The following is a 10,697-nucleotide window of genomic DNA, read 5'->3' as shown; positions in this document are numbered from 1 at the left end:
CACACTTGTTAAATTCTGTCTTGAGACCTGACTCAATCCTGAAGACATTCTCCATTGAACTTGTTATCTCACTGTGTCATTGTCTTACTCCCTCATGGGTGGAAGTGTCATGATGATAGAACTGGAAAGTACATGCTGCCCTTGACTGCCTGTCGGTTGTAACAATGTATCCAGCATTCTCAGAGCCAAAATCTCATAGCCCTTGTTTGTAATCAGGTCCCATTCCCACCTCCTAGCAAGGGAACCTGAAACATTACAGAATTGCGATAATAAATGGTTGGTGGCTTAGAATAGTCTGTAAGTCTTCAATCATTGACCCTTTCTTTTTCCTACTAAGCTATGTTGCTATTAGAATTTATAGAAACCAGTTATTAATGCATTGTTGATTAATGGAGGATAAAATAGTCATACTTTTTCATGAAAAATACTGTTTGGGTGTATTTGGGTCCACAGAATTGTTGAATATGTCATCTACTGAATATCTAAAGGCTGTAACCTTGTTGGAGAGTAGAGTAGAAAGCAAGAATATAAGAAATCACGTCCACACTGTGGTAGATGCTGAGCAATATTTAGGTCCTGCCTTTTATGCCCTGTGTGAGCAATTGCCAGTATTTGCTACAAGAGATATGATAAGCTGTGGTCAGTATTCATAACACAAATGGAAACTCAAGAGCATTTGCATTTATCCTGTTTTCCGAATGTTGTCTTACAGTAGGAATGCAAATCACGAATAATGAAATCTAAGCAATGGGTTCCTCAGGAACTGTGGGATTGAGCTCCCCTCGTTGGGGAAGATTGATTCCAGATAAACAGGCCTTGTCCTGGTATTTGATGAAAGCTGAGAATTCTGGACCCTCCATGTACGTCCCAACTCCAAACAGGACATGAAGAGTAAAGAGAAGGGGTTTGAATCCAGAAGAAATGCTTCTAGAATTAGTGAAAGTGTTTTTAGTCATGCCATTACTTTGCATTTACAATATTAGATGACATTATAGACACAGAACTGTTTTCTATTAATATAGATAAGAAAATTAGGTACTTTTTAAATAGAGTTTCAAAGACTTCCTGACTCATTTCCCTATTCACTTTCTTTTGAGTTCTAGCTCTGACTCAGCCATGAAATTTCTAGATATGAGAAAAGTGAAAAAAAATCTTTTTACTTTTGAGAGTGGCTATTCTCAGTTTATCGAAGCTTTATCTAGGGTTTTCAAATTGTGCCCTTGTGAAATAAAATCCTCAGGGATTGCAAATGCTTTCTTTCTTTATATTTTTCTTTGAAGGAAGGCACTGAGTTTAAGAGAGCTAGAGAAAGTCCAGTTGGATTCGATGTTGACCAAATAGGAGATTGCCCAGATGCTATTGATCTCCAGCACTCGACAGCACAAACGCCCTTGGGTGTGCATCACTTCAAGCAAACGGAAGCGTGCCCCGCTGAGAGTGGGGATGCCTGGCTGGGGGGTGGGGGGACCTGAGTGCACCACATCCAGCTGGGAGTGAAATTCCTGGAGAAAGCCCCCTTCCTGTCGCAGCACCCACAGCACTCTGAGCCTGCTTGCAGCCCAACGGCCTCGCCGAGAATGCTACATTTAAAAGTGCAGTTTTTGGATGATTCTCAGAAGATTTTTGTGGTTGATGTAAGTGGAAATCACATTGCTATTATTCCTTTACTATTCTTCATTCAATAATGCTCATTTGGGGACAGCCCATTAGCTGGTGATGTTATGTTTTCTTTAGGACGGAATGAAGGAGGACTGTGGTTTTTAGCTTTGGAAAAGAAATTGGTATTTAATATCACAATGTAGCTCATGTTTTCCCAATAACCTTTCTTCTAGAACAGATTCTCTTTTCTCAAGGGACAACAAAAGCAAATTTTAAAGATATGCTAACTATTTGTAACAAGGCAAAGCAGCAATAACTTAGTTCTCCTACCCAAGAAGGTATTATTGTTCATTGAAATTATTTGTCTCTGAGTTTCACCCCATGAGCATTTGTAGGAAGAAAATTGTGGTTCTGAGGGGAAGGAGAGGGGGAAATCTACCCATCTTTTCTGAAGAAAACCTATGGGTTATGGGGGGGTAGAATTGTACAGTTGTAACGAGAACTTCAGGAAGTAATGACAAGTATAAGAGAGAAAAATAGGATAAGAGACTATTTAGTTTGATTTAGTACTTATAGTTCAGGGTTCTTAATATAATTCCTAGCTACAAGATGATTGCATACAATTATACCTCATCTCTTCAAGAAAGAACAAATGGATTAAGCACATCATTTGGTGCTCATGTTCCGGCATCTTAAGATATGTACATTTTGATGTCAGGATTTATGTATGAGCATTTTGAAATGTTCTACATTTTTACTGGAACCAAAAATGCTATTTGCTCTGATATTTACATTAGCTACTAACAAGAAACAAATAGTTCATTTTCTCTGAAATTCAAACAAAATGTTGGTTGTTTTCTTTTATAAATAAACTGACAACTACTGTAGCTCAGCCGTAATGTTGGGTGTGTGGGTAGCCCATTTTTCCAATGAGTATTTCATTTTTATTTGAATCATGTGCTTTGGGGTGATGACTTCATGGCTTCGGCTGCTGTTTTGCTGTCTCTTCCTTTCAGTTTTATGTGCAAAAGGCATTTCTAGGTCCACAGACCTGAATGATTTGTTTTTGTAGCAAATAGCTTCCATTAGAGGTATGAGGCATTTCCTATTCTTTCTTGGAATTATATTTAAGGGGTGGAAAATGTCTTTTGAGTAGTTTATCCATTTGCAGGCTGGTGGTGTATGCTCACAGTGCTGTGGTACCTGAATTAGTGAGCTGGGTATTCAAAAGACACTGCTTTAGGCTAAGATTTTAATAGATATTTCAAGCAACTCAAAGAGAAATCTTTGACAAAAAGTGACAGAAGAGTTTTCTGAATGTGCATTCTAATTCAGACCCAATTAAATGGGATGTGGGAAGCACATTCCCATGGCTTCACAAAATCCACCTTCAGAAGAGCTGATTCCAGAAACTTGGAGCCAGCATGATTTGGCTTCAAGTCAGATTGTATCTTTCCAGCTGCAACACATTGTGTTCCTTGGAAAGATAATGGGAGAGATTTGATACCCAGCAATTCGGGTGTCAAAGCATCTGATCCCTTCTGCTCTGTGGAAGGCTGCTCTATAAGTAGCAATCGTAGTGTTACCCAGAGTGGCAATAGCACTGGCTGCAGTACCATGAGCACCTTTGTCCTAAGGGGATGTAAGTTAATATCCAGTCATCCAACAGTATCTTCTCTCCTTAACAATAGTAGACTGATGATGATGATGATGATGATAGCAGTAGTAGTGAGTCACTGGTGGATAGCACTTTAAAATTTACAAAGCAATTTTACATCCATAAATTCATTGATCCTCCATCCCACCCTATGAGTGAAGGCAGGGAAAAGATCTTTTCCCATTTTTCAAATTAAGAGATTGGAGCTCAGGGAGCTTAAGTGATTTATGCAGGATCATACAGCATATAAATACAAAGCTGGGACTTCTAATCCAGAACTCTCTGCCTACCTCATGTACAATTGTAATTAGAACACTCACCTGTCAGCAGCCTTCTAGTCCTGAAATATTGCTCATGCACATTATTTATTTTCTGTTGCCCCCAAGGACATAGAATTTGGCATACAGTGAGCTTTTGATGACTGTTGTGAACCAGTTAGTAGATCCTTCTTTCCTTATCCATGGATGAGGAGCTATATGGGAAAGTGGTCCCTCTAGGTCAGGGAGACCACAGCATGAATCTTCATCGATTCAAGCATTTAAAAAGCAACCTAAAGAATGCCCTCTTTTATTAGTACTAACATCTCAAACAAGATGAAGAAAAGCTTGGAACCACGATGAAGAGAACCCATTAGCAGCTGAGGAAAACCACATGGAGGGGCTTTTCATACCACATGTAACTGAAGTCTCAAGAGGCATGGATCATTCCCAGGGAAAATTATCCTTCAAGAAAAAAAATTCAAGAACATAATTGGTTGCATGAGGGAAAGAGTGGACTCTTGGGCATTGGTGTTGATTTTACGCAAAGTACAATGGTTGAAATATAAAAAGGACACATGTTCAGATGGAATAATGTCTCCCGGGGAAGGCTAATTGACATCCAGAACCCTCACTCCACCCCCAATAGCATTCTCTTGGTGAATTTGCCAGCATGCAAGATGTGTGTCAGGCCTACATATTCAGAAGCCTGCTTTATTAACACCCCACAAGAATCGAAGTCAGAGACTGACATTTAAAATCAAAATGCCAGTGTCACAGTTTACAGTGGGATTGGGGACAAGAAGTCCTCCAAACAGTTATATAGGATGCCAAATTATGTCAGAAAAGTCGGATCTGGAGGAATTAGATATATGACCCTAATATTTGATGGCTGGATAATGCATCCATCTCCACACGGGCCCTGTCATTGAGACATTTTAGTCACTCATTTATTAATTTAGTCATTTATTTAACAAACTATTATTGAGGACCTAATATGTTCTAGGACCTGTTCTGGGAACAGTAGACTCTACTATATTGGTATATAAAGTTCTTGAGCAAGGACATACTCTGGCCTGGGCAGTGCTGGCTGGGCACTACCAACTTTGGCCTCAGTGCTTCCTTTATCTCTCATCACATGATTGATGAACCCCCTTTGTGATTGTTCTACTTTGTTTTAAACTTGTTAATACCTTCAGTTAGATTACTGGAAAGGGTGGCTGGCCTCAGAGAAATACTTTTTTTACGAGGTTTCTTTGCATATGTGCATGCTGTGGCACTGTGTGTTGACTTTTTAGATGAATTCTCTGAAAATATCAGTCAATCTTTTTTTAATGAATTTCCAAGAATGGTTAGAGGTGCAGGATAGGTACGGAACTTCAGAATTGCTATAATGTGCCTACTAAAGTATAATCCAATGAAGAAAATGAATTTAGTGAAAATATCATGTTACTTTTCAAGTCTCCATATATATTTCATAAAACTAATCATTGTCAAATATCAACATCATCCTTAGTGCTGCTCTTATCACGGACAGCATATCTTTAGACCATGCATGGGGAACATGTGGCCTTAAGGATCTTTTGTAGTTTGGTCAGTAGTGAAATACATAACCTCTCCCCTCACTTCACAAGACAAAGTTCTTCCAACCCCAATGAGATGGAGTTGCTCTGGTGTAATAGAATGTACCTAGATTTGGGGCTACAAAAGCTGTACCACTTTAGCTGTGTAATCTTGGGCCAGTCACCTACCCCCTTAGCTCCTTGAACTATTGTAAGGAGTAATATACATGAGATAATGTATATTTGGAGTCTGATAAACCAGCATAAATTTGACTCTGCCACTGACAAGCTGTGGGGTCTTGGGCAAGTCACTTAGCCTATCTGAGCCTTAGTTCTGTCAACACTAAAAACTTAGACTTCAGGTGTCAGGAAAAACTTCCAAAAGAATAAACCATTGCCAAGTAGGAGTTAAGAAGATGAAGAGTGGGAGCTAGGGTGTGGGGAGAAGTATGATAATCAAAAAGGAAAGAGTGTGGGGGTGAGGAAGAATTTCCCCTTTGCCCCGAAAGTTTGCTGAAAGATCAACTCACAGTTAAGGCAAATTAGTAAGAGGAAGAAGTTTATTTACTGTGTACACTGGAAGAATCACAGACTGATTACCCAATATCCCAATGGGATGCAGATATTTTATGCTCTCCTTTTAGAGGGGAGGGGAGATTAGGAATATAGTTAATTCTGTTTAAGGGCAGTAAATGGTTGCTAGGGAAAACAGATTGACTTGTAAATCAGTCTCTTTGCAAATTAACCTGAGAGACAGGTATTAAAATGATTTGGGCCAGGTCTGGTTGCATTCTTGATTTTCTTTCCTGAAATATAGTGAGATAACAGGGAAGTAAAGGGAAGTCAATTGTTCTTTTGATGAATCCGTCTGGTTATGCAGATAGAGGGAAAGCCCCTTCCAAGGACTTGTTGATCTCTAAGGGCCTTTAATTCAAAATATTCTTTATACCAAGGATTCACATTTTGGGGTGAAATTTCCTGAGCTCCTTCAAGAGTGAAGGCTGATGTGTAAACGGGAACATAGTCCTTTCACAGAACAAAATGAAGGTCAAATTGAGTGAAGAGTGGCATGTTGAAAGGAAGATAGGGAGTGGCTGGAAAGCAAGGCTGAAGAAGTCGGTGGGCAGCTAGATCATTTAGGCAACGTATTCTATATATGAAGAAATGTGATCTTAATCCTGAAGTGGGGGAGAACCAATAAAGGGTTTAAAACCTAAAAATAGGAACATTAGTATCTGACTATTATTAATTAATGCATTCAGCCAATATTTAATAAAATATGGCTCTAAGTGCTGGACATCCCAGGTAGAATCTGGATAACAGCATCAAGTTTAGTAGATCCAATTTTAGATGGTCAAACTATGCCCTGACACTTATACCCAAATATCAGTATTGCAGCCTAATGGAAGTCTGAACTTAGTCAATGGTGAAGGCAGGAAGGATGGACAAAAGAAATGCGAATGAGGTAGAATTAGTAGAACCATTTGATGCCCCCCTTTTGGATGTGGGAGATGAGTGAGGTGGGGGTCTAAGTGACCTTCAGGTTTCTGGCTTAGGTGACTGGTGGGATGGTGGCCTCATTCACCAAGGTAGACAACAGCATAGGAGCGGCAAGAGGAGGGGGAACAATAATCGGTTTTGTTTCAGATTTATAGATGGGATTAGGGAAAGAGAAACACATCTGGAGTTGTGCAGACCTGAATTCTAGTCCCAGCTCCAACAGTTTTAAGGTGTGAGACATTAGGTGGGTCACTTCACCTCTCTGAGCCTGTTCCCTTATCACTAAAATGGGGATAATTATAGTACCTACCCCATGAGGTCATTGTGAAGATAAATGGAATAGCAAAGGTAAGCTTCCTGACACAAGGTAGATACTTGAAGTTTGTTAATTCCCCTCTCCCTTGCTTACAGACCTCTTAATTTTTATACTTTGCAAAGAAACATTGAACAGTCTTTCACCTTTAATTTGGAGTTTCTTTTGATAATGTTTGATTTTGCAACCCATCTCTGGGCGATAGAGTTATGTTCCCCCTAAGTCAGCACTTCCTTTGGGGCTTCTGGGGTTAATTTGTCCTGGCTTTCTGCATGGTTTGGCCTCTGCTTATTCAGCAGCCCCAAGGGATTTACTCTTCCCCTTGGAGTCATTAATCATGGAAGGGTCCATAAGAACTGCCTAGAGTTACCTAAAATAATGTAGGGCTTCCTTTAAGGAAGCAGATGGAAATAGCCAAATCCTTTGCATTTGACTACATTCTAAATTACTCCATGGTCTCTATTCATAGTAATGCTGACACAGTTAATAATAATGATAACAACAGTTTACTAAATAGTGATCATAAACAGTATTTATCTACACATTGTGTTCTAAATGTATTTTGCATGCACTATCCTACATAGTTCTCACACAAATCAAATAAGTGAGTGTCACTATCTGGGGTAGTTACATAACCTCTCTGTGCCTCAGGTTTTCTCATCTATAAAATGGGGGTAATATTAGTACCTGCTCCACAGGCTTGTTACAAAGATTAAATGAATTAATATACATTAAAGACTTAGAACAGTGACAGTAAGTGCTATTTAAGTGTTTGCTACACTGACACCTAATGAATCGGCTCCAATTACAGATGGTGAACCCATATCCTGCTACTTATTGTTAGGGTGGAGACTCACTAGGTGCTTATGGCACAAGGGAGAAAGATTTCTCATACAGTGATTAGGATATACAGAAGTAAAAGTTTATTTATTTCCAGAGAGAGAGAGGGAGATAGAGTGAGAGAGAGAGAGAGAGAGAGGCCACAGCACTGAAGAAAAGGTAAAAGATAGTGTTGGGCAGCTGAGGAAAGTTGCTCGGAGTTTTAAAGGGTAAAAATGGCTTTTTTTCCCCCTGCTTCAGCAGACTGATAACAGAAGTGGCAGCAAAGCAGTTGCAGGTGCTCTTTATTTTTATCTTTGTGAGGCTGAGTTTATCTGAGTCCTTGGAATCTGCTGCTGGTGAGAACTGAAGTGGGGAGATCACATCCCTACTGTCCACTTAGGGCTCTTCAAGGCTGAGAAAGAACTCTTAGAGATAACAAGTTAGGCCACAGGTGTTTTAATTAAAACAAAACAAAGGGGGTAGTTGCGTTGTGAGTTTTCTTCAAAGGAGCAGTTATGTGCTGTGAGTTTATTTCTCTCACTTTCTGACTGATAATTTATCTTCCTCTGTTAGATAGGTTGTTAGTAAGGCCACCATTCAGTTATGTCCAACCAGCAATATTCCAAGCTGATAAGGCCTGAAATATTATGTTTATCTCTATTTTACAGGCATGTAAGCTGAGGCACAGAAAGGTTGACTTATCCAAGATCATATTGCTGTTCTAAGTTAGTGGGTGAGCTGAGATTCAAGCCCCAGTCTCTCTAGCTTCAAAACCCTGTCGGGTCATTGGTTAGATGGTAGGCTTCTGACTCAAATATGATTGCTGTATATGCAGCAAAGCTTCCTGGTTTTCCAGGACTTCATGATGTATCTTCTAGTCCCAAGAAGGCTACCCCACATGAGATGCGTGATTGATATTTGTTGATAGACTGACCAACAGACTGACCAGATCGGCTCTCCACCACTTTGTACCTGTACAAAGAATGCCAAGTGAAGGAGCTTCTATATCTGGTCAGAAAAGTCATCCTGGAATCATAACATCCCAGCCTAGCCAATGTTGGTTCTCTCTTTGCCAGGGATTTATTTGTCATTGCAGGGGGGCTGTGCTGCCCCGTGAATGCCTTTGTTTAAACTGAGTTTCCTCTATCACTCATATTCTAAGGTTTGTTAATTCGGAAAATACATCCAACTGAAAAAGAAAGACAGTGTTTGTGCTTTGTCTGGCCCCAGGCCAGGCTGAGTAGTGGGCCAAGTATGGTTTGGGTGCCACCTGCCTCACCCCTCTGGGGGCCCCACATCTTCTGCTGTCACCTGAATGTCAGGTTGCCATCCTGCTCAAGCTCAGAAGAGAAGACAGGCCTCCAGCCTTCCCACTCCCACCACTGCCTGGCTTCTTCTCCTCCATCCCCACAGCTGAAAGGAGGAGGGAGCCCGAATGCAAGAACGTTTGAGGCGCTGGGGGAGGGGTTTGGGGAACTGGCTTTGGAGCTAGGTGGGTGGTGGTTGGGTGTTTGTTCAAGTCTGCACTCGTGGGAATCTCTGTGAAAAGTTTCAGTTAGTTGGGGCTTTGCCACCCCTTCACCTTTCATCACAGTGCAGGGCCCGCCTGCTGCCCAGTGCTGGAAAGGACTAGCTGAGCTCCCGGCCCTGCAGCCGGAGCTCTCCACAGAACTTCCCACTGAGTGAGACTCAATAAAAGGCAAGATTCCTCTGAATTCTGTAGGAGTTTCTGTCTCTCTTTTAAATTGCTGGTTACTCTGCATTTGCATCATTGTTTGACCTGTCACAATCACAAATAGGTTACACTAATAAGAGCTTAGCCTTAACTTGTGCTTTAAGACAATGAAGTTGTCAATTGCAATTTCCAGCATGAGAAATTCTTCAAACTCACTGAGCTGAGTCCAAAGTCTTGGGGTCAAAAGGGTATGGCCTGAGGGGTAAAATCACCTGGGAGGTGGCAGGACCGGCCCAGCCATTTCCTGAAAGGACCTGGAGCCTGCCAGCCCAGCAGCAGAGAGCAGTGCTTGCTTTTGTGATACTAGGTGCCACAAAGCGGCTTTGTGCCAAACTGTCAGAACTGGAAAAACATTTCGTGAGACCAGTTCTGCTGCTGAGAGATCCACCCTTGACTGTTCATTTGCACCGCAGGAGGTCATGCCAAGTTGGCCAATGAGGTGCTAGGGCAAGGCACCACTGGGAAGATCTGTGGAAGGCTGCAAACCTCAGGAAGAATGGAAGGTGACAGGCGCTCAGAGAAGCAATTCTCTGGAGGCTGTGGAACTCTCTGATGTATAGCTTGTCTGATTCTAAACACAGCTGCTGTGCAAAAGCTACAATTATTACCCCCACAGAATCTAATTCCAGCCCCCTTTTCTCTATTCTCTCTCTTTCTCTCTACCCACTTCCTCCTTCTCTTCTGGGTTCAAGGTGTGGGGCCAGAAAGGGGAGGTCTGTCTGGGTGAGCTGACCCCAGGCCCTGGAAGCACTTAGGCAGGGAGCCTCACCACTAATCGCTGGGCTTAGCTGTCTTAAACAAGAGGTCCTTTGTCCTCTGAGATTCCTTCTAAGATGACGAAATTACCTTTCAACAGACTTAAACAAAGACAAAAGTTCTCCAGAACTTCACACTCAAGCATTTTAAGAGATTGCAAGAGATATGTCACAAAGTTATCGTCAATTGCCTTTAACGCTATGAGATACCATTTCGTGACCTATGTGCCAGGAATTGCCACTTACATTATTTCATACAATCATTAGTTAATAAGCTTGCAAAATAGGTATGATTGTGTTCCTTCATTCCTTCATCACTTATTTAATAAGTCCTCAGGAGCCGTCACTGCTTTCAAGCACTGCGTGGATTCTTGGGGATGCAGAGAATAAATAAGAAACAGTACCCAACCTCAAAGAGCTCATAGGTTAGAGGAAGAATCAGAAATATAAACAGGTACAAACATTACAGTTTGATATATATGTAATATATACATTTT

At 41.1% G+C, this 10,697-nt stretch overlaps 1 protein-coding gene across 2 annotated transcripts in view; it reads left to right on the top strand.

Annotated features, from left to right (window-relative positions):
• Positions 1–1,381: 1,381 nt before the first annotated feature.
• The window catches only part of FRMD7 (FERM domain containing 7), a 46,082-nt gene continuing 36,766 nt past the window's right edge, over positions 1,382–10,697 (top strand). The window contains exon 1 of one of the 2 annotated variants that reach the window (XM_012653334.1): positions 1,382–1,634. In XM_012653334.1, the coding sequence (XP_012508788.1) occupies positions 1,578–1,634 (57 nt within the window). In that variant the 5' untranslated portion in view covers positions 1,382–1,577. The remainder of the gene's footprint in view (positions 1,635–10,697) is intronic. The other variant, XM_012653335.1, reaches the window with a different exon arrangement.

Source organism: Propithecus coquereli, unplaced genomic scaffold (genome assembly GCF_000956105.1).
Source record: "Propithecus coquereli isolate 6110/MARCELLA unplaced genomic scaffold, Pcoq_1.0 Scaffold42, whole genome shotgun sequence".
Taxonomy (NCBI): domain Eukaryota; kingdom Metazoa; phylum Chordata; class Mammalia; order Primates; family Indriidae; genus Propithecus; species Propithecus coquereli.
This window is presented reverse-complemented; position numbering and strand designations above follow the sequence as displayed.